At 41.7% G+C, this 24,036-nt stretch overlaps 1 protein-coding gene across 1 annotated transcript in view; it reads right to left on the reverse strand.

Annotated features, from left to right (window-relative positions):
• LOC133004749 (adenylate cyclase type 6-like) overlaps positions 1-24,036 on the reverse strand; it is a 38,840-nt gene that overhangs the window by 4,225 nt on the left and 10,579 nt on the right. The window contains exons 4-22 of the mRNA XM_061074257.1: positions 12,723-12,872; positions 12,030-12,151; positions 9,132-9,243; positions 7,995-8,122; positions 7,753-7,911; positions 7,261-7,402; positions 6,318-6,446; positions 6,202-6,230; positions 5,970-6,117; positions 5,782-5,879; positions 3,660-3,747; positions 3,451-3,567; positions 3,077-3,235; positions 2,795-2,970; positions 1,587-1,613; positions 1,467-1,496; positions 1,013-1,145; positions 597-860; positions 3-207 (exon numbers count right to left, since the gene is read on the reverse strand). Of these exons, the coding sequence (XP_060930240.1) occupies positions 3-207; positions 597-860; positions 1,013-1,145; positions 1,467-1,496; positions 1,587-1,613; positions 2,795-2,970; positions 3,077-3,235; positions 3,451-3,567; positions 3,660-3,747; positions 5,782-5,879; positions 5,970-6,117; positions 6,202-6,230; positions 6,318-6,446; positions 7,261-7,402; positions 7,753-7,911; positions 7,995-8,122; positions 9,132-9,243; positions 12,030-12,151; positions 12,723-12,872 (2,416 nt within the window). The remainder of the gene's footprint in view (positions 1-2; positions 208-596; positions 861-1,012; positions 1,146-1,466; positions 1,497-1,586; positions 1,614-2,794; positions 2,971-3,076; positions 3,236-3,450; positions 3,568-3,659; positions 3,748-5,781; positions 5,880-5,969; positions 6,118-6,201; positions 6,231-6,317; positions 6,447-7,260; positions 7,403-7,752; positions 7,912-7,994; positions 8,123-9,131; positions 9,244-12,029; positions 12,152-12,722; positions 12,873-24,036) is intronic.

The following is a 24,036-nucleotide window of genomic DNA, read 5'->3' on the forward strand; positions in this document are numbered from 1 at the left end:
ACCTATCTTCATCTGGAAGTTGTTGAAAGAATGCTCGTTGATGTATTTCATCTGTTCTCTTAGTCTCATGGCGTAGTCGGCCAGTGCAGTGATGTGGGAGCGACCCTCCTTGTCGTAGGTGGAGTCATTGAGGCCGGAGGCCGCCATGTAGGTGGAGCCAATGGTTTTGATCTTCTCGAGCTGCCTGAACTTGTCTTCACTGATGATCTGAGATACAATAAAAAAAATAGAATCAGGGCTTGTTGTGTATCTCTGTGATCTCCTTCTCGTCCTGAGTTATGGTGTGAAATAATGGGTAGTTTCTACTGAACATTATAGTAAAATGGTATGTATCTATATTGTGCTTTTCTAGTCTTGATGAACACTCAAAGAGCTTTACAGTTCAGTTTTGCCATCCACCTGTTCACACACATTCACACAGTACTTCATATTCTGCAGGACATTATGATGTCACAGTGAAATTGACCTTTGATCTTTTGCCAGCTTAATCTGATCACATGTTCCTCAGATGCAATATGTTTTAGGACTGACTGACTGAGCAGAGGTCAAATCTGCAGAATAACAGCGACACACAGATTATTTTACAAATACTTCACCTCGTCGAAGTCGGCGATGATCTCATTGAGCAGCCGGAGACACTCCACTCCCTCGTTGTTGGCCTCCAGCTCCACGTAGAACTCGGAGAAATTGCTGATGGAGGCGAACATGACGGCCACGCACTCACACGACTGGTAGTACAGCTCGTCGTTACGCCGCTCACGCGCCAGGAAGTGGGCGGCCACGTCTTTAGGCAGAATATTGTGGAGTAGGCGACGATTGTAGGCTTGCAGCTCCTCCATCTCCTCCTTCTCCTCTGTGGCCTGGGAGTGAAGCATCTTTGTTAAATTGTGTTCATCTCTTATTATGACACGTTGTTTATTCATGGTGAACTTTCAGGCCTCTGCAGCAGTGTTACAAGCCGTTTGCAGTTCAAGTCAAATGGTGTCCTCTAGTGGTGTGGAGCGGTACATACCTGTAGTTTCCACAGGAAGTCGAGGCGTGCAGTGGATTCGACCTGCTGGGCGTGCAGGTACAGTGCCAGGACAAAGACTGTGAGGATCACCGGAGTCATGACCCTCAGGGACACTTTGGTCACAACAAATGGGCTGTGGAGAGACAGACTCGTGGTCACACAGGGTTCAAAGATGAAGAAACTATTTTTACCTATTTCTACTTTTTATTAATGTAATGGGTAGTCATGCTTTAATTAGTTGGTTTGGGTTTGTGTATTTTAATCTCTTCTTTTAATTGTGAAGCACTTTGTAGTTAAGTAAATAATAATCTGACCTGACTAATGCAGTAGATATTTACAACAAAACCAAACGGAAATATTTGAACAGTGCAGTAGTTAAGTAAATGAGTAAATTTATTAAAGGTGCTGTAATATTAGAAGGAGATAAAAATGTTCAAATGAAAAACAATCTTACCACTGGTTTGAAGTTTCATTGAAACTGGACCTAAAAGGAAAAAAATTACAAAAGAAACATTTGGTTAAATAGAACAAATTAGAATTATTATATTGGAAGTATTTTAAGTGTATATCTTACCATTGATTATTAGTGTCATTTAAATCACTGAAAAAAATAAGAAAAGTCAGATTATGATACACGATATATTGCAATTCATCCATAAATATTGTCAAATTGGACTTAATGTTGACTTTTGTTGGACTCTGTGTTTATGGACTTTTATCTTGTTTTTTCCTTGTTCGGTTTTGTGTCTCTGTTGTATACACCTTGAGTTACGTTTTGTCCAACCATTCAAATGGAAATGGAAATGGAGCGAATCCCAGCAGACATTGGGTGAGAGGCGGGAGACACCAACATTCAAAGACACACAAAGGTCCCCCCCCCCCCCAACCTCAATCTGAATGAGTTTGGAATGTGGGAGGAAGCTGGAGCACTGCAGACACGGGGAGAACATACAAACTCCAAACTGTAAAACCACCACTGTGCTGCCGGAGTTTTCTTTACATTTTTGCACAATCAGTTATTTCCTGTTTTATTTTGTTACCTACCCTTGGGGTCTCACTTGACATCCCGTCTTTGTCTGCATTTCCCCCCCTTCCCTGATTATTTTGATTCTCTGCACCTGAGTCTTGGTTACTCCTGTATTTAAACCCTGCGATCCCTCCTCTCCACTTTGTCCTGTCAGGTGTAGTCCTCATGTTTTCCTTCTGTAAGTTGCTTTGTTGCCTTTTTACCTCAGTGATTTTGGATACCTCTGCCTTTCCCGGTACCGAACCTTTATTTGAAGACTGAATATCTCAGGTTAAAGTTCAGCGAAGTTAAACTCCATTTGAAGCCGTGCTGCGATGTGTTCGCCACAGGAAGCGAATGTTTATACGCCCCCTCAATCTCACAGATTGGAAATGAACAGAAGGCGAAAGTTTGCCACTGACAAAGTTGAGCATGTGTGACCGAACGATAAACACAGAGTCCAACAATATATCATAATAGATGAATTAAAAGTCCTTTAAAGTTGAACACAGAACAGAATCAGGACAAACCTGATACCAAATAAAGGTTTTAATGCTTTAATGCTGAAAACTCTAACAAATTGTACCAGATGACTTAGTATTTCCAGATTAAATTTACAATTTTAACTGTAATAAAATAAAGGATTTTTTTACATCAGGAAATATGACATTAATGAATAAGTAAACAGGACAGAGTATGACCAATAATTTGTTTGAGCTGATGACTAATCCTGTCTCCTGCTCTCTCTCTATGTGCATCCAGCACGTGGCACTCACATGGCATTGGAGGTGACAAAGAGGTCGGCGTTGTCGAACAGTGCTACTTGTGGCCACTCCACCAGCAGCAGGAAGATGAGCTGGATGAGCAGCATGAGGGCCAGCTTCCCTATGCTGCTGATCTGCAGGAACACCGAGCAGGCCAGCAGCGTCAGCAGCACGCTGTAGCTGAAATACTGACACGAGCGGGAGAAGGCGGCGTCACACAGAGGAATGATCCAACAACACATGTCAGAAGAAAAATCACGCAAACTAAAACATGGTGACATTAGATGAACTCACCTCAGGGAAGGGGCAGGAGGGGCCATTGCTGGGACAAATCTCCAGCCCCCCCTCCACAGACACATTCAAGCTGCGGATCAGACAGGGCGTCACCAGGGCTGCGGTGGTGTTCAGCTTCTCTGCAACGCATGTCGCTAAGCTTGTTGTGTCACAAGCAAACTGCAGGAAACACACGTGCACACATGTTCATGACAGTTTTCAACACGAATGACTGGTAAACTGTTTATGTGCATTCCCATTGAGATTTGGGATTTATCAACATGTGGCTTTTTCTCAGTATTTCCCCTCTGTTATGATGAACAAAACACAAACTGCCCCCACAGTGAAAGTGTATATCTTGACGATATTTGAGCAGCAGCTACTTTCCTACTTACCATATTAACAAAGGCAGAGATGAAGACGAGGATGATGGTGAAAACTCCAACCAGGGTGCTGTTGGTGCGAGACTGGACAATCTTCTTTGAAACAGTCTGCATCGCAGCTGGAAAGAGCTACAGCAAGGAAATCACAGGTCAAACACACATTTACAGTTTGTGGTTAGAAATAACGAGCCAGGATTCTGTTTCTTGATGAGCTCCTCTACCTTGATGCAGGAGTATATGGCACAGATGAAAAGGATATTGGCGAGAATGAAGAAGATACTGATGTAGATTCCCAGCATGACTGGGGTGCTGCAGGGACACAAGAGAAAGGAAGTTATAACTCAGCTTTTCGTATTTCTGGTTTGTTCTTCTGTTCAGCTTGGTTCATTTGGGCTGGTGTACAAGCTGTCAATCCAACTCTGGCTTATCCGGGACACAACAGAGAACAACTCCAGTGTTTGTTGTGTTTATTTTGTGAAAGCAAAACCCACTAACCACAGGACTGTTGGAGTATATATGTGTTTTTAGGATCTGTTAGTTTTCCGTATAAACCTCTCAATATATTCACCTGTAACCATGGTAACTCGTCAGTGAGTCAGTGTGAGGATTTTTCCCTGATGGACTGGAAAGTTTACATGAGTAAGAACAGAGGTTCACTTGTGTCTTACTCTGTGTATTTTAAAAGTTCCATAATAAAAACTTAACAGCACTAACAAGTCGGTCTGTTAAAAGGCAGACATAATATTTCTGCATTTTATTATGTAGCCCTGTATAAAAATCACTAGGATACAGTGCCTAAAATTAATCTCAAAATAGCATAACAAATGTTGTATTAAAAGAGAAAGTTCCTGATAATTAGATAAGTTCATATTATTAAAAATAGTAGTTAAAATAAGGTTAAATATGGGATAAAATGTAAACAATATAATATGTACAGTTAAGAAGTTTAGCTATTTACAGTTAAAAAGTAAAGCAATAAATAGATGTGTGGTTAAAAGGCCCTGTGATTGAGAAGACGAGAGACTTATTGATTTGAGTGCTTTTAATGTGCAATCTAACTTTTCTCAGTTGTGTGTGTCAATCATTCAGTTTCTGCATTTCTCATTGGGTAGTAGCAAAGTCACAGCCAATCCAAGTCATCCGTCTTGTATGGGGCGGGACATGACGTGCAGGTAGTGGTTCAGCATGCTTTGAGCAGGTGGGTCAGAGAGAGAGATAGAGTCCAGATGTCCTGAGGAAAAGTGTTGTGCTGTGGGAAACATTTAAGAGGTATCTTCGAGGTCGACTACTCGTGGTCCTGATATATTAACTCTTCTATGTAACCTGCCAAAGGAGACGGACGTCTGTGAAGAGAGAGAAACTGAGATTGCTGGTGGATGGACCCTGCTGTTTTCTTCTTCCCTGGATTTCCATTGCTGTGTATGCTGCCTGTATTTGGATTGTGACTGCCATCATCACCCCTATCTGTGACATTGCCCTATTGCTCCTCGTTTGGACCTGTGAGTATTGAACTGATATGACAATGCACGTGCTTTTATTTTCTGCTCTTGGCTGAGTGAAGTGGCCATAACAGTTTTCAGGCCTCACCGCACCCGAGCATCACTACAGGCCTGCAACAGAGTCTACAGTTTATTATTTCAGTTACCTTTCATACAACTGTTGTGAATTTATTTTGTTTTGTAAATATTTTACTTCCTGAGAGAGGAGCTCACAGCAATTTCATTTGTTTAATATTGTAAATAAACACCTGTGAAGGTTTTTGACGTTTAAAATACAGTTGTGGTGGTCTTCAATATTAATTAGAGGAATTTAAAGAAAAGATAAGATTAGTTTCAAATATTCGTCTGAGAACATATTAATTTTTTTGTGTTTGCGAACTCAGGCCCAGGAGATCTGGGTTACAATTATACCCAGTTTGAGACTTAGTAAGTAAATTTAACTGAACAGCTCTACTATGGTATTTGTTTGCTGATATGCACCAATATGAAAACTCCTCAATTTTAAGTTCTATATATTTGTGTTTTCATTTATTATTTTTGTCTGATAAAATACATTTTACATGAAAAAAAGTTTATTAATGTTCTTAATTCAGCTTCTATATCTTTGGTCCTATTTCACATTCCTCATGAAACAGTAAGTCAAAAGTTAAAGGGTTCTACCGTAATGAATCCTTCCACTTTGCAACTATTATGTCAGTGTGAACCTGTCCAGAACTAGAAGGGGAAAATTTATATTTGGTCCAAACCAAATGAACCAAACTACAGATGTAAAAAGAACCAAATAACACAGACAGTAAATATTAAAGGATTTACATTGTAGTATTATGATCTGTGCAGTACTCACTGTGGAAAGATGACGATCTGTATGAAGGATATGAAGCAGAATACAAGTAGAGTACAAGCAACATAGCCTCCAAAACGATCGTCCACCTTCTTAGAATACTATGACAGGAAAAAGAAGAGAAGAAGAGCGTTAGAACATGTATCAGTTGGAGAAGCAGAGGAGACAATCAGAGGTTTTTTAGTTTGAACCTTTTTCTCAAGGCTGGAGGTCTGGAAGGTGAGCAGGAACTTCTTCACGTGGTCTTTTCGTAGCTGGTCAATGCTGCGAGCGTCAATGGCTCGCCCAAGAAATTCATCCACCTCATCCTCCGGGTTCATGGCCTCCTGAACGCCGCGGCTGCAAAGAGAGGAGACGCAGATCAGACTGGCGATAGAGAAAACAGCAGGTTTCCCTTCACACATTAAAAGAGTCACTACTCACTTGTCTTTACTGGAGGACTCATCAATCCCCTGAGGAAGAAAACAGACGGACACAAATTAAGACTCAGGCAGCCTGGCTCTGTCGGCACAGAGGAGCGTGTTGATGTTGAGCCTCACCATTTGTCTGAAGACTTTAGAGTCTTTGGTCCTGGAGAAGGTTCTGTCAGGGACCCAGCGCGGCATCAGCCCCTCGTGGGAGTTGGCTCTCGTCCGCTGCATCTTGGCCATCATCGCCTTCTCCTCCTTCTGCTCAGAGGCAAGAACACGAAGGCCTGAATAACTCGCTCAACACACAGGGAACGCTAATAGAAGTTCTTACAGTTTTGTCACTGTTGACCTGCAAGTCTCTACTAAAGACTTGTACATAAAGATGGATGATGCATCTCCATTTCTAATATAAAGCTAAAACCTACAGGATACAAACACTGCCATTGTGCACATTTGGAGACAGAATCTACGCTGATACGTCCGTTTGTCCGATCATGAGTCAGTCTCAGCTGTCAATCATGTTTCAACCCGTTTTAATTGCATCAATCGACTAATTAAAACCAAAATCAAAAATCAATAAAGAAGTGACCCAAGAAATAATAATATGAAAAATGCATTTGATGTTTTCTTTGACCTTTTAGTGTGTTCCATGTCCCATCCACTAACATGAAGGAAGTGGGATTTATAACCTACACTGCAGCCAGCCACCAGGTGGTGATAAAGACGCTTTGACTCACTTTTGGGGAGGAGTTATGTCATCTGTCTTTATTTACACACCACCAGCATTAGAACTGTTCCCTGTGTGAAATGAAGCAGCCCCTTCATTCATTTAAATGGGATCTGTAGCGTGGGTCTAAACTCTGTTTGTTATGAACCACTGTGTCTGAAGAACTGAAAGCATCACGCCCGCGTCCACACGGCCCTTTCAAAGTTTGGGCTATTTCTGTTCTGAACACCCACTAAAGCATCAGTGGGTTCTTTCGGCCTCAATTGGAAAACTGCAATAAATTTTCAATTCAGTTTCAAGTTTAAATGTGTAAACCTGAGCCGTGTGCGTGTTTCGTGCACTGACCCGTTTCTCACTGCAGCCGAGGACCAGGAAGGTCTCGATGCTGTTCTCCTTCAGATACGCATTCCTCTCTCCTCCGAAGCCCGGCTCCACCTCGTAGTCTCCGTTAAGATACTGCAGCGTGGCCTTTGTGATGTGGATCCGCCTGCAGGGACAAATAATATCACATGAAACTACAGGGACGTTTTCACACAGTTTTAAAAGGTCTGACATTGGTTTTGATGTTGTTCTTGACTTGATAAATAAATGTCTGAAAAGGAAAAGAGATTAAAAAGTTTGTAAAGTGAGTTGAACCTCCACTTTAAACAGATTATTAAAGAACTATGTATACTCCCACCAACTAAATTTAACAGTATAAGCAAGAAGGAGAAAAACGTTGTGCTTAATTGATTAATCCAGTAAATGACTGATGACTCGATTAATCAATGATGAAAACATTTGTTGGTTGCAGACTTTTTCTCTAAACGTGTGTGAACCTGCGTTTATTCCTCTCACCCGGCTTTGCCTCCCGCCTCCATGTGATTGGCCAGCGTGACGTCGTTTGACCACACGTCAAACTGCCACTTCCTGAGTCCGAGCACGCCGCAGTGCACGCGCCCGCTGTGAATGCCAACGCGCATGTTCACGTTGACCCCGGTCACCTCCCGCACCAACCTGCAGAGGAGCCAGAGAGCAGAGGATCAGCAGAGGACAAAACTTTTCAAACGCACACTTGTACGAACGGGAGTTCTACTCACGAGATGGCCTCGATCATGTCAACACCCATCTCCACACAGCAGTGGGCGTGGTCGGCCCGGGGTTCAGGCAGCCCGGACACACAGTAGTAACAATCACCCAAGATTTTAATACGTAGACAGTGGTTCTCCTGAAGAAGGGATAGACGAAGCAAGAGAGAGAGGGAAGGAGAGGATGAAGGAAAGGAAACGTTTAGAAGTATAAGGGTCATGTTTACAGAAAGAAACTTGAGGATAATGTCTCAATTTTAAAAGAGTACATTTGTAATACAAGAATAAAGTGTAATTTAACAAAATAAATTCTACATTTAAGAGAATAAAGTTGTAATATCAAGTGACTAAAGTTATGTAATTTTACACGGGATCAGAAGATGTTGCTTGTGTTAAAATTATGTAACGATAATGTCGGTAACTTATACTTTAGTACACGAGTTTCACAATTAACAAAATACTTCATCGTTTGGCTCATTAGAATCAAATTATATAAAACAATACCATTACATCAAAGAACTACAAACACTGGAACAGGCTTTGGTCACTGTAATCAGAATCACTCTTTCAGAGAAACCTATGTGGGACGATATCCGTCAGAACTCCTCACTCTGAGTTAAACCACAGTATATTTCGAAAGTTTAAATATCAAGACAATAAATTCAGCAGTGTTAGTGTTAGTTAAACACATCATTATGTTTGCCACTTCAACTATCTGCTTATGCAAATTATATTATGCAAATTCCTCTTTTTAGTTTCCTCCTGCAGGTGTTTACTTACTGAGCTACTACTACAAACTTGGTAAGTTCAGACGTGTCCACCTTGTTAGTTTAACTGAAAATACTGAAGCTTTATTTTAGCTTTAGTTTAACTTTATGTTTATATAGTTTCTGTTCCACATCACCTAATCTGCAATGTGTCTTATAATAAACAGGAAGAAGGATCACAGCGAGAAAAACCTGTTGCAAGAGAACTTTTGAACTTTATGAAGCCAAATCTTTCAGCCTGAATCTGTGGCCAGGACACTGCTCGCTTATCCTAGCTTATCCTTAGCACAGGTACTGGAGGCCGGCAGAGACAGCCTGACCCTGTGGACGTGTGTGGACGTGTGTCCTCAGACATTGGAGACAAGTGACTGCAGTGACTTACCGATGCCAGCTTGTCAAAACGGGCAAAGAGTTCATTGAGTGTCATGACCAGCTCCTGAGCTGTGCACTGAGAGGCCAGGCTGGTAAATCCCTCGATGTCTGCAAACAGGATACTGTGGGCGAGAGAGAGAGGTTGACAGACGGCGTGAGAGAGGGAGAAACAAACAAACATTACAGGAGGAGGTGCGCAATAAAATATTTCCCTTCCCACCTTGTGACAGGAGGCATGTTAACCATGAAGTACAAGAGCTGGGTTAGTATCATATGTATTGTTTAGCAGTAACACTTTATTTTTTATGTGTAATTTAAAGTATATATAGTATGCTGCTTCGGCCGCTAAAAACAATAACAGAAGACGTGGTTTGATGACGTTGTGAAGCAGCGTGGGATCATGGGAGTTGTTTTCTTATTACCTGATGTGACTCGGCTTCAAAACAGGTTCATGGATGAGGTGAGTTTTATTCACGTTACTCGGCAAAGGGGCGATGAATAATAATGATCCATCACGAGTGACAAATAAAAACAGTCAGAGGAAAACATGTGACTGTCTAACTGAAGAGCAGCGTGTTTATTCTTCATCGCACGTGGACGTTATTGCAGAGACAAAGAAAGCAACAGTTTAAGAGGCTATTACGCAATTAAAAGGCAGCTACAACCAGTAGTTACAACACATGTATGTGATGAAACTTTCAGGTTTGGACGCACAAAACCCGACCTCCAGCCTAGAGTGAGCGGCGTCTCACTGAGGTTGAAACGTGCGTCAGCTGCTCTGGCACTAAAATGACGTCCAGTCTGAAAACTGTACAAACATCTTCAGAGGTTTGGCATGAACGTTTCATATCTGTGTCGTGTTGTGTTGTTATCAGGGCGGCTGACCTTGACAGAGGCAGGAATGTTGACCTTAAAGTCTTCTGAAGGCGATCTGAGCGTGTGTGTGTGACTGTGGTGTGCGATGTGTTTGCTCGGCGCTGTAATTGAATGTGTGCTGAAGCTCTCCATCTTTAGGGATTATCTTATCTTGGCTGCTGGTGATTAAGTATTCCCTCACTAATGTTAATTAGCCTCCACTCTGCCAAACCACTCTACCCTCTGCTGACACTGTGAGCGCGCTCGCATACGTGTTTGTGTGTGTGTGCGTGCGTGCGTGCGTGTCTGTGAAATGTTCTCAGTAAGAATGTGTTTGTTTTTGTTTTCGATTTAAAGGATTAATGAATAACAGTTTAGCGTTAATTTTTATGTTTTGAGGATGACGTCACATGACATGATCATAGTTGGTGTTATGCAGCCGCTTCTATTTTTTTTTACCTCTACCAAGGGTGTATTCCCCGTGTCCGTTTGTTTGTTTGTTTGTCAGCACGATTACGCATAAACAATTTAAAAGATTTCCATGAAACTTGGTGGAAGGATTGGACATCAGCCAAGAGAGAAATCATAACATTTTGGCAGAGATCTGGACAAAGGGGCCAAACTAGGATTTACTCTCTTTGGCATTGGGTTTGCCGGTTTTCTCAGGGAATAATTCATGGATTTTGATGAAAAAAAATGAGGGGGACTGATATCTATGAGTGTTTGTAATGTGGTTGTTTGGATGATTGAATTTAGAGAAAGTGTAATATATCTTATTCATGAAATGATTCAGGATACTTTGCCTTCAAGCCCACGTCATGGGACAACTGTGTGTGTGTGATACTGTAACTAAAACCAGATGAGTCTCTGCTGTGACTGTATTTTGGATGAGGAAATATTGTATCATCACACAGTTAAAACAACATGTAATGATATCATGTCGTTATAAAACAGAACATTACAAAACAGTCACCGTGAATTTTACGAGTGACTTAGCTGATTCCAGAGCGGTTACGTAAAGAGCTGCTAGTGTTTGCCAGTCTTTGTTGTTTCCTTCCAGCTCTGTTAGTCCTTCACTCCCTATGTCAGAGCATAAAACTACTCAAATATTTGCTATAATGTAGGTGGAAGGTGATCACAAGCATCAGACGTCAAGTTACACAACGCAGAACATTCCCACTTCCTGAAGGGACAGGAAGTTTAAGACAAACTAAGGGTGTGCTTGTTGCTGATATGCTTATGGTTGATTTGGTATCATACAATGTAATAGAGTGGTGTCTTACACTATACACAGAGTGCAAGCTGAGAACAAAGGGTTTAATGATTTTAGCCTGGTTGACAAACTGTAAAATAACCAGAAAGCTTTTAATACTTATTTTTAAACTCAAACATTTTTAAATGGTATTTATTTCCAAGAAAGGCTGACGAAATTTGGCAGACACATTGACGGAAATAATTCTTGTTTTAAGAAAAAGATTGAAATGATGTAGTAGTTCATCAAAAAACTTAAAGTTTCCAGTCGTTGAACAGTGATGCTCAGTAATCGGCGAAAAATTATTAATAATTCAGCTGATGTTTGTCCTGATTATCTCGTTTCCAGCAGGATGACAGGTTTGTGTTTTCGAACAAATAAAATAAAACACTTTTTACGGCAGATAAACAGGACTCACACATTTATGATCTGATTTCCTCAAACCGGACCTGTGAGATAAAGTGACTCAGTGTGGCTCATTTATGGTCTAATCAACAGTCAGTAAAAATGTATTGTATTTGTAAGAAAGTAAATATTTATCCTTGTAACTAAAAATAAACTACCAGCGAATGTTTGGCAAATTATGTGGAGAGTTTCCAGGAAATTAATTCTAGGAATAAACACTACCTGTAAAATGAATTTACCGAATATTATTTCTAATCATAAAAGAGATCAGATACAGATTATAGATCCTTTTGACCGAACGTGTTGTTTTGCACTAAGTGAGAAAACACATGCAGGTTGATGATTAAACTAAAATCCACATAAAATCACACGGTAAAACCCAGTGTCCCGGCTGACCTGACATTGTCATGTTTCTGGATATAGATCTTATGAAACATCATGTCTTCCTTCTTGGCATTGATGTCAGCCTTCATCTCCATGGCAACATGCCTTGGCAACACTGACAGCAACAGACGTTCCTGGAAAACACGCAGAAAAGAAGCAAAATGCAGATTGTGTCCATCACAATATTGTCTCTGTGTATGTGTGTGTGTGTGTGTTTGTGTGTTGCTCTTTTTAATCATGTGACAGCAGTTTTGAGTGACAGACAAGAGCATGTTCACATTAAATCAGTTTGTTTTCGTTTGTGAACACTGGTGCAGTGTCTGTTCTAAACCTGCCTGTTTGGAATCCACCCATCTTATGTCAAGTCTAAGCTGTCAATCAGGACATTCCACCCAATTTTTTATAGTGTCAAATAACCAATCAAAACCAAACTTGGCGGAAAATGAACACATCAGTGTGATTTAAAAAATGTAATGTCTAATTTGACTTTTTAGTCTGGCCCATGTCCCATTCACTAACATGGAGGATGTGATGTTTATAAACCTATACCGCAATCACCCACCAGAGGGCGATTGAGAAATTTTGGCTTCACTTTTGTATCATGTTGTGTGTGTGTGTGTGTGTGTGTGTGTGTGTGTGTGTGTGTGTGTGTGTGTGTGTGTGTGTGTGTGTGTGTGTGTGTGTGTGTGTGTGGTCGCTGCCCACCTGTTGCTGGTTCTCCCTCTGCAGATGTAGTCTGGCCTGGATGTATCCTCGGGTCTCCTGGAAGGCCTGTCTCTGGGAAACCTCGGCAGGGTAGTGGGTACAGATTCCAATGATGTTCGTGCAGAGGAAGATCAGGACGTTGGCGCTCACCTGAAGAGAAGAGGAGAAACAAACGATCAAATTTAAAACGAGGACGGAAAGAGAACGATGCAAAACCTGTGAGATACCAAAGAGAGAAGGTTGTATAAAATAGATCAGTGCGAGTGCTTTCGTTATGTGTGGTTGTAGTTGATATTAGTTCCTGGATAAAATGGTCTCATGAGTCAAACCCTCAGAATAAGTACAAAGGATAGGATGTGTTTAAAAACATGTTTGTCTTTGAAATAAGCCTCAATGTTGTTTTCTGTCAGTTTAACCTTAAATCCTGATGGAGCCTCTGACGATGCGAGGGACATTTATGCAGACAGAGAGAGGAACGGGCCTATGAGACGTCTAAAGTGCTCAACTTTACTGGAAAATCCTTGTGTAAAAAACACATGAAAACATTAACCGGTGACAGGATTTATTGCAAAGTTATGATCCTAGTGGCGTGAATTTAATTCTCCTGTTGACCTCCTTTGTCAAACACTCCTGTTCCCTGTGTCTCTCAGGAAGCTGCGTGTGGATCCAAGTCACAGTGGAAAACAAGTTAGTGTCTTTATCTCTTATCGTCGCATTTTTCTGTGTGAAACTGAATGAGCAAGATTTAGTTACTGGAGGGATTGAAATGAAATTGCTTAGATCTGATCGGACGTCTCAAAAGTCCAGGAGGAAGATAACGGCCCTAATGGTCAAAATAGACTTAGACAGCTTTCTTTGTTTATAATTTATTTTTATGTAAAGTATCAAACTGCATCGTATCTCCATGTTTTAAGGAAGAAAAAAAGGAAGCAATCTTTACCAGGAGCTGCTGAGTATTTGTACCCGATATATACTTTCAAGTACAGACGCTCACAAAACATTTCCTCTGACAGGAAATGGTCCCGTTTGTGGGATCAGTCGTCCCCTTTGCTCCTCTCAGTTCACTGACCACCTCATCACTTCTACAGCGTGCTCGTCTGCTGCCGCCTGTTGAGCTGCGTCAGTGGTTAAATGTGCTGCTGCAATTGGGGGAAAACCTCCTGTGTCCAAACAACAGTCCCCGACTGCACGGTGGAAATGCTGTTGACCCGTTAGAGAGCCACTTCCTTAAGAGAGGTGGCTCCTGCTCACAGCCTGGATGTGACACTCTTCACTCCAGAGGCTACATTTGGAGCGTGGACCAGAAGGAAGTGCAGAACTGGAAAACTGAAATGATAAATAATAGCTTCAGGCCTTTCCCTAAATAATTCTGATTAAGAATTAGTGTTGTTATTATAACTGTTTATTATTAGAAAGACAGTTTTTGCAGAAAACATTACACGGATACTTTCATGGGGCTTGAAAGGGTATTGCACGTTTGTGTCATGTGGAAACTAAAAAACTAGAAAAGGGAAATCACAGAATTGAAAGAAAGGATTAGAACTAGGGTTATGTTTTAATAACTTTTTTATAACAAGGCATCTGTGCAGCTCATCATGAGCCTTCATAACCTTTTTGGTACCAAGTAGGTTTAAAGAACTTTTTCAGAACAATGCAGGTTGTTTTCCGTTACTTGTAAAGAAATCTACACCCATTGGCCATCGTCTCATGAGGAATTAACCTCTGGGGACAACGGCCGATATGCACAGGGCTTCTGATGCAGACAGTAGACAAGACACCGACTTCTGTTTTCAGCCCGATTTGAACACAACTCTACACAAAACACAAGCAACAATACATTCTGTTGGTGTTTTAGGTCCAGACGACGTTTCAGATCAATTCTTACATCTGCTCATGAATGCAGATGCATTAAATAGCCCACACGGACTGTTTACCTGCCTGCAACCAAAGTCTGAACAAACACGATTGGTCACTAGAAAAGGAAACCAAAAAAGCTTCAAGCCACAATATCTTATAGAGATAAATAAATAAATTCCATGGTTCTTCTTCAGAAGATCACCACAGTTCAAGTGTTTTATCCATCGATGAGCATTACCTCCTTGGGTTTTCAAGTTTCCCTTGAACGTTTGTCCAAATATGTATAAAAGAAAAGGATCAAAATGTTGTCTGAAGATTTTTCTCGATTGTGCCTCATTCACATTCTCAGATTCCAATCAGGGTGACTGTTTATGCCGTGTTTCCAGTACTTGCTACAAAAACATGGTGCAATCTTGAAATTGCCCATGTCGAGAACATTTCCCCCATCAAAAGAGACTCGTTGGCAATAAATGAAAAAGTATTTACCATGGCTATAAAACAATTCTCAGAATAGCAATTCCGAGTTAAGGTGACCCAAGGTGACATAGTTTACATATGCACCACAGACACAGGAACAGAAGCAGATGGGTAATGGATGGATGGGTTTGAAATGAAAGCAAACAAGAGGTGAGGTTTTAAAATAATAGACCGGCAGCGTAATGGACAGCAAAGATAAATGGGAAAAATGTTGAGGATAGGCAGGAAAAAAGGGGTGAGGATCAGGGATGAAGGAAGGACAAAGACAACGCCAGGACGTCGAAGGAAAGACGAGTGAGTGAGACGGAGAGACAGACAGAGAGAAGGACAGATATAGGCCACAGTGACATTAGGCAGATGGCTCCGAGCGCTCAGCTCTGTTTACATTACTCTCACTGTTCGAGTAAAAATAGCCACCAGACAAAAGTGAAACCTGGAGCACGGTGTCTGCAGGTGAATCCCTCCCGTCAGTACGGGTGCAGTCAATGTGTGGATATGTGTTTTCTCTGCACATGCGACAGCTGCCGTACGTATTCCTCTGTGGAGATTCACTCGACGTGCGTCCCACACTCCAGGTGTCTGAGCTCACAGGCTCAAACTAATTGCTTGCTTTTCTCAAGAGGGCAAGGGCTAGTGGGTTGACAGAGTACACAGTCAGGTCCTGTGTTTACGCAGCAGCACTTTAGGAGTCCTGCTCGGCAGCGTTTACCTGCTACCTGTGCACGCCGCCACGCTCTCAGTGTGAGGCCGCTGCACCTGCTCGTCTCCTCTGTGCTCAACAACACGCTCATTTATCATAACTCATCACTTATTGCCTCTTCCTGTCGGCCTCTACCTTTCCTGGCGCGTCCCCCTCAGGTGGACTTCATGAATGAGTTACCAATAGGATTATGGAGCGAATAAAAAGAGTTGAGTTCAGTTTTTTGAGGATGAAAATAAAGCAGGAATTGAACATCACGTCCTTGGAAAATCCTATCATTTTATTTTTAACCATAACAGCAGTCGTCATTTCCCCGAGGGCGACGTGATGGAACATCCACAAACCGGCTGGTCCGTGGAGAGGACCTCAGCCTAATCCCTGGATATCAAAATGGCATTATGTAAGAGATGCTCTGATCCAGACAGGAAACACAGCAGTGACAGTGGCCATTCAGCACAACATAGATTAAAATGTATTTTACCAAAAGCCCAGAGCAGCTTAGGGAGGATATGGAGACATAATCAATAAATGATCATCATAGTGTGTGTGTGTGTGTGTGTGTGTGTGTGTGTGTGTGTGCGCAGAATATATACCCTGTATGAATAAATATACACATACAATTATATACTGTATACACACATATCTAATGCATGCATTTAAATAATGTACATCTTTATCAGAAGGTGTAGAAGTCTGAAAATTGTAGCTTCAATGAAGAAACACAACAAACTGATACAGAAATATATGTGTAGGACATTGACTTGATTTTAAAAACCTTAAATATGCTAAGGGTAGATTTAAGACGTGAAACTGGATGTTAAGGGAGTTATGATATAATATTATGAATGGATTTTGCGTCCTGTAAAAAAACGAAATCCACCTCTTTACCTAATATTAATTTCATTCTAATCATGCTATACTTTATTTAAGTTTATATAATGACTATTTCTCTTTAAAACATCCCTATGAATTATAATTATTTGAAACTTTTTTGTTAGGACATATTGTCTTGTAAAATGTTACAATAATAAAGTTATTAAAGTGAATCCTAAAGGGGCAAGAAGGTTTGTACAATAACAGTAGTAGTAGTGAGAAGTTTCACTAATATCTCTGAATCTCAGCCCATGGTGACACGAGAAGAAAAGTCAGGAGATCATCAAACAAAGAGGAGATGATCTAATCTAAGGAGGAATCCCTTGAGTTGCGTGGCCAGCTTGTCCCACCCTTCCAACTGTCGCTTAGCAACAGAGCTGCAGCTGGACACGACAAAGTTTCAATGTCCCTTTCGGTTCAGTTGAAGCTCGATACTCAGGCCTCACATGTGTCGTCGCTTGCCAAAGCACAATGCCTCCCGGGACAGGTTGACCCAGAGGAGGATCCACCCGATGGAGCCTTTGTTTTTCGAGGATAATGATTGAACGTATTTTCCTGCTGCAGATTAACTGTCTTGTCGCGCCGCTGTTACGCAATCGGTCTTCACACGCACCCAATGAAAGACACCTCAGCTCATAAATGCCTTCTCGAAATGTCATGCTCATCCAGTTGATAGTTTGATGGCTAGATGGACATTGCAACCAGTGGAACTCCGTGATAATGATGTGTGGCGGTGTGAGTGAGGAACACAGATGTCTAAAGAAACATGTGGCAGGAAACTGATATCAGCGGCCTATCACTGGTGACGCCTCGACAGCCACGCTAACGTCAGCTCTGTGAAGCTACCGAGCTGGTCGAGCAGGCGATGACATGAGGGGGGCTAATGGAATATTCAGAATCTGTATTTATAATTTTTATGATGGATTTAAAACACAGGCTATTTACTTTCACAGGAAGTCTTCTGTCCTGACAGTGAGTCTATAAACATTGACTTTTAAGGCCATCTGTCCCCTCTTCAGTCTGGGTGAGGGTTGAAAGAGCAGAGAGCATCGTGGGAGAATGTGGACGAATGGAACATTTAACAGCTTCCTGCGAGACTCACACAGATCTAATGTATCAGGAGGAAATTACATGAAGCAGAAATAATCAATAGTTCACATCGACAATGGATCATATGGCAGCTCGCATGTGAAGGAGTTTGCTCACTGTGACAAATCCACAAGGAACCGGAACGGCTCTCAATAGCCCCAACAATCCTACTCTCCTGATTGTCTAGTTCTTATAGAAGAGATAAAAAAGAAAGATGGAAGTGTTCTGAGGATTTATTACCTCCGACAGAGTTTTTCTTCTTCTGCGTTTGTCTGATATTAAGCAGGATTACAGAGAAACTTCAGGATGGTTTACCACGAAACTTGATGGAGGGCTGCAGGATGGGTCACGGAAGAAACCATTAAGTTTTGGTGTGGATCCAGGAATTCTCTTTCACTTTCTTTAACATTGTGAGATGGGGAGTTTTTAATCATTTTTCTTGATTGCACCACAAACAAACAGACATAGGTGATAAAACAATACCTCCATGATGGTATTAAGTGTTTTGGTTCACTCTTGCTGTTCTTTGCATCAGTTTTGCTGCCAACAGGCCACAGGAGTAAGTGAGAGCAGAAACGGAGCTAAAATCCGTCTTGTGTTTGCCAAGTGGACGGAGACACGACTCAAAACGGATGATGGTTAAGCTCTGTTAGCCAAATGTGTAAATAAGCAATGGTTTTGCAACTGGTTTGTCATATGAAGTGAATTAGTGATGGTACAGTAGGTGGTGTGTGTGTGTGTGTGTGTGCGTGCGTGTGTGTGTGGTCCACAGTCTGAAGGATGTGACTAATTATCAGCACTCAAAGCCAATTCCATTTCAAATAACACAATCTTAAACAAACTGGCTGAGGTCTCTGCAGAGAGCAACATGCCAGTGTCTCTTTTCTTTGTCTCACTTTGTTCACACGACACAGCCTTAGGTGACCTGTCCTGTCTGTTAATCCCCCCCCCTCTCGTCCTGCTCTCCATCCAACTTAACTAAATATGTTCGGCCCACCCAACACGCACCACTTCAATCACTCAGACCCCGTGTGAATTCAATGCAGTTGAACCTTTTTGCAAGAAAGGCTTTTATAAGTCATTGCTGCAAAAACAAGATTTGCCGTAATGACCATGCAGGTGTTATGTACACTTTCTTGACTTAATAACGCTTTTAGAGAGTTGACTTTGAAGAGATCAGTCATTATGCATGGAAGACGGAGATGTGATGAGGATTTTATATTTATATTGTAACACCATCTCTCTCTCTCTCTCTCTCGCTGCGTGTGGTTCGTTCTCAGTCTTGTGAGAGGTTCTGCTTAGTGTTGGCCCGAGACACACACCCACAGAGACTGTGAATTATCAGAGACGGCAGCGCAGCTTTCACTTAGCGACTCTCACCCACATTCCACAGCCTCGCTCCAAAGACCTGCAGCCCCCCCACCCAGGTTCAAGGAGGGTGCAGCAGGGGGGGACCTGCCGAGGAGGGTCAGGGGTTAGGCTCTCATGTCTTTGTCTTACAAGCTCATTAAACCAACATACCACAGCAAGAATATGTATTATACATATTGTTTTCATGACTTGTTTTCAACCTATGATCACAGCTGCAAACTAGAGGAGCGCTCATACGTCCACAGAGGCTAAAAAAGTCCATAGTGTTTGTGTAATTCCCATGACAAACCAAACAAATGCAAAATTATGACATGTAGTAGGTTATCAACATCTCAGTTTAATTCTCACTTCTTAGGAAATGAAAATATTTCTGATATAACGTAGTCAATGATCTGTTAAATCTTTGCCTCTCAAGTACAAATCAATTTCAAATCTTGGTTGGAGCGGGATGTTGGAGTGTGTGGAGTTTGCATGATCTCCCTGTGCGTGGGGTGTTTCTCTCCACTTCCACAGTCCAAATACATGAAGATTGAGGTTAAATAGATTGTATTATGGGAGGTGAGAATGTGATTGGTTGTTTGTCTCTATGTATTGGAGCTCTGTCCCATCACTGGCTCCACCTCCCCCAACCTTCAAAAGGATGGATGTTGTAGATGGTTGATGGATGGTTGGATGGATGGATCATTATTCAGACATGCTATTGACTGTAGACAATTCAACAAATACTCAGTGTATTCTATTCCTGACACTTTTGCTCTTCTGTTACAAACGATTCCACCTTTTTTATTCTTTTAAGACTGAATATCACTCATACTAAAGTTCCATGTACATCACGTTATGTAGAGAAATCCAAAGCTTTGCAGGCCATCAGTGCTATACTTTATAATCTATAACTGCAACAATTTGTCAATTAACCAATAACCTGATTGTGTATTGAAGTGTTTTGACTATTTTCTATTTATTTTGAGTCATTTTAACCAAGCTAAATATGTGGAAGTTTTCTAATTTCACCTTCTCACATGTGAATAAATTCTAGTTCCTGTAGGTCTTTACGATCTTTATGACATAGCTGCTGCGCAAAAAGAAAACAAATGGTTAAAATGCAGAAGGAAGTATTTAAAGACCAATAACAGCAATAATATTCAAGACTATCCCATCTAATAAAAAGGATTGTCTACGAGAAGCCTTAGTCTTGTGTGATCCTTTCCACTATATGTTTTGTACAGTTTATCTGACATCTCACCATCTGTAAAGAACGTTTTTCACAATTTCCTGATATATTATTGACCAAATAACTGACCAATGGTTCAAAAGTTTAATTGATAATACAAATAATTATTAGTTGAAAGAAGGGGGAGCAATGACTGATGGGATATTGTTGTTGAAATGGGGCCATGGAGATTGCAAGTCTGCCTTTGAGGAACATCTGGAACCCCTTAGATCATCTGTGTTGGATCAGGCTGTGTAAAAACACACCGAAAAACACAATGACAGTGCTTTACTTGTGACAAAACACAAGAGTCTCTCCCATAGGTTCCCCCTTATCTGTCCCTGAGAGCGCTGCTTATTTATTTCCATATTCTTTTATTTATTCCCTCCCTCCTCCTCTCGCTCCTCCTCGCGCTCGCTGTCACTTTTAGCCTTTTGTTACAGACTCTGTGAATGTGTGTGCGGTGCCAGGCAGCTGCTGGGTTTGTGTACTCAGCCTGAGCCTCGTGTCTACACACAGCTCACACTGCCCTTATCTGAAATGACCAGAACCACATCAGCAGATAAAGAGTCAAGTCCCGCCTGCTCACTCTGCTCCCTCACCGGGTCGGTCGACACTACACACAGTCTGGAGGTGAGACGCACAACAAGCAGGCATTTGTGTATCACCCTGGGAAAACGTTACATAAAAACTGGGGGGGTGAAGTGTTTGATTCCCCAACACACTTCTGGAGTCTCAGGGGTAAACAGTGTTAGGGCGGAATCCAAAACAATTGAAGTAACTGGAGACCACAGCTTCAGACCTAATAAAACAACATAACAGGCCTCCATACTTCTCTGGTGGTGTCATCCAAGTGTCCACAAGCACCGACATTCATACTCGATTCGAAACTGCGTCACTTACATCGTGTTTGAAGCCTAAAAGTCCACCAGAAGTGGCAAGAAAGTTTCAATCAGCTGACTTTTAGGTTTAAAACTTGAGGTAAATACCCTCATTTTGAGTCTAATATAACGGAGGCTTGTGGACACTTGGATGACACCACATAAGCGATATGGAGGCATGTTGTGTTGTTTCTGTTGTTTCATTACGTCTGAAGCTTTGGTCACAAGTTACTTCAATTGGATTCTTGGATTCTGGATTCTGCTCATGCGTAGTTTACCCCTGAGACTCCAGAAGTGTTTTGTGGACTCAAACACTTCACCCACCATCTCCATCGGCATAGTGGCGAGTAGATGATGAGTGAATTTTCATTTCTGGGTGAACCATCGTTGTGCATTGAACCAATAATAGATCAGGTTCTAATTTCTATTATATTTTTCTATCTTTCAAAGTGGTTTCCAATGAAGAGAAGAACAAGCCTCCTGCAGGTCTATAAAGATGCATGATTTATACATCATTTACTCTTAGTGAACAATAAAACAGTAAAACATCCAGACTTTTTCGTACGTAACCCATTAATTCAGTCATATAAAAGATGCAGTTTACTCTAGACTCCATTAGCAGCTCTGGTCCTGGAATCTCTCTGGAGGAAGTGGTGTGTTCTGTGTGTATCTAAGTAAAATATATGACGCTTAACTAACATGTGATGCACAAGATAAATCACAAATAGATCAGGAAATGTGTAGCGGACATGTCCTGTTATTTTACAACAGGAAATGGAGTAGGGGTTTTTTTAGGATAAAACCTGCTGACCCTCTTTATTCTCATCAGAAAACATTGTCTAACCGGCAAACAGTGATTTATTGTGCGACGTTTTCGGTACTAGACAGTTTGGGTACGTATTCATAGGCCACTCCCTATTCAAGATGGCTTCTCAATATCACAAAATGTTTGTCTGATGAAGGTCTTGTACCGAAACATCGCAGCATAATAAATCACATGTTAGACAGTGTGCGGGAACTCTTTCACGAGTTTTCATCTGCTCGTCCGTTTCCTACGCACCTGTTCTGTGAAATGGAGCTGCGAAGATTTTTTTTTTTTCTAGTCATCTAGAAACATAAAAGTGACTGAAAACACATGGCTTCCTAATGATAATTTGACTTTTCAGCTTTTCCTCTGACATCTTTGAATGTTAACGAAGCCGCCAGAGAAACACAAAACCATACGTGTTACATAAATAATGTAAAGCTAGGTGGGAGCGGTTACTTGTAACTTAAAGCCAGTTATCCTGATCGTACTCCTCAGTCATGTTTCTGTAAACATGAAGCGGGGGGGGGGGTCAACACAGACAAACTACACACCACACACCCACACTTCTGTTGGCAACCAGGCAGGTGTGACTTCTGTGGAGAGAGTGTGACTATTAAAGCGTTCTGGCTTTGGAGTTTGTATTTGTAGTTATAGAACAACACAATCTGCATAAAAGAGGCGTTGGAGGAAATTAAAAATATTGTCACAATATTATCATTATTATTTTGGAGAGCATGGGACCCCCTGGGGGGCTTCGCATGCTGCAGACACACAACAGGTTCAGGGTAAACCGCAGTGAACAAACAAGAGGACAAGTGTCAACATTAGAAGAACGTAAGAGGAGTTGTAACCAGCAATGAACCCAATTATCTGAGCTGGAAGACAGAAGCACACCAGCTCTATTATTCAACCAGGCCAAGTTTCTCGAGTGTTTCTTTGAGGCCTAAAAACACATCCTGCTTTTCCACAGCACGGGGACGACAAACATGCACAGTCATGGTGAGCTGACCAGAGATAAGCTTCCCTGTACCAGACAACTGGCAAACAGCATCCTGTGCATCCCTCCCTCTCATCTCCCCCGCCACCTCCACTCGTATGACCTCTCCTCTGTCATCGCCACGTTTAATTATGGACTGTCTCATTTCGACAGCAGTGACGGGGGGGGGGATAAGCACGAATCCATCGCTGCAGCCAAACAGTGGTGTGTCCACGTCTCTCAGATTCTCAGATGGAGAGGGGAAAACGGCAGAAATCAATTTTGACCTGATTTTTTTTTTTTCTCTCTTTTCCTTGAATCACTTGAAGCAGTCGTTACCAAACTGCACAGCGTCAGGCTGAACTGGGTCTCGGCTCCTTGAGTTGTAGTTGTTTCCATGACAACCGCTGGGGCCAACTGAACACAGGCGCTGAGCGAAGACACATCGCAATGCTGTTTATTCCCCATCATTCCCAGAAGTGACGCAAAACTGATAACCTTTTCCCGCGCTCTTATTGGTCGACTTATTGACGTATTATCGGTAGTTGTGCGTGTGTGTGTGTGTGTGTGTGTGTCTCAGTGTGTGTGTGTGTGTATTGTGTATAAACTGTAGAATGTATGTAGCTATAACAGGGAGATAAAAAATAATTAATTATCTAATTTTCAATTAATGTATCTGTTCGGTATTTGTGTCAACACTCGGAACAGATAACCTAATTAGAGGATTTCAACAAATGAGATGAAAAGTGTTTCAGAAACAACTCATCAACCCTATGACCTATTTATACCGAACCAGAACCTCCACCAGGACCTCAGAAATTTAGTTATGCTCCTGAGGACTTGGCTTTTCTCTAGTTGGAGTCCATGTTTTAAACAGAATTACGGACACTAAAGAAAACTGTGTGGAAACAAGACGTTACCGATCATCACACATTCATACTCTCACATTCACTGCAACCTCAGGAGCCTTTGAGAAAAGCTGTAGCGTGTGTGTGTGTGTGTGTATGTGTGTGTGTACGTGTACGTGTACGTGTGTGTGATCCCATCAGTCAGCACCCATCCCGGTCAGGAG

Source organism: Limanda limanda, chromosome 7 (genome assembly GCF_963576545.1).
Source record: "Limanda limanda chromosome 7, fLimLim1.1, whole genome shotgun sequence".
Taxonomy (NCBI): domain Eukaryota; kingdom Metazoa; phylum Chordata; class Actinopteri; order Pleuronectiformes; family Pleuronectidae; genus Limanda; species Limanda limanda.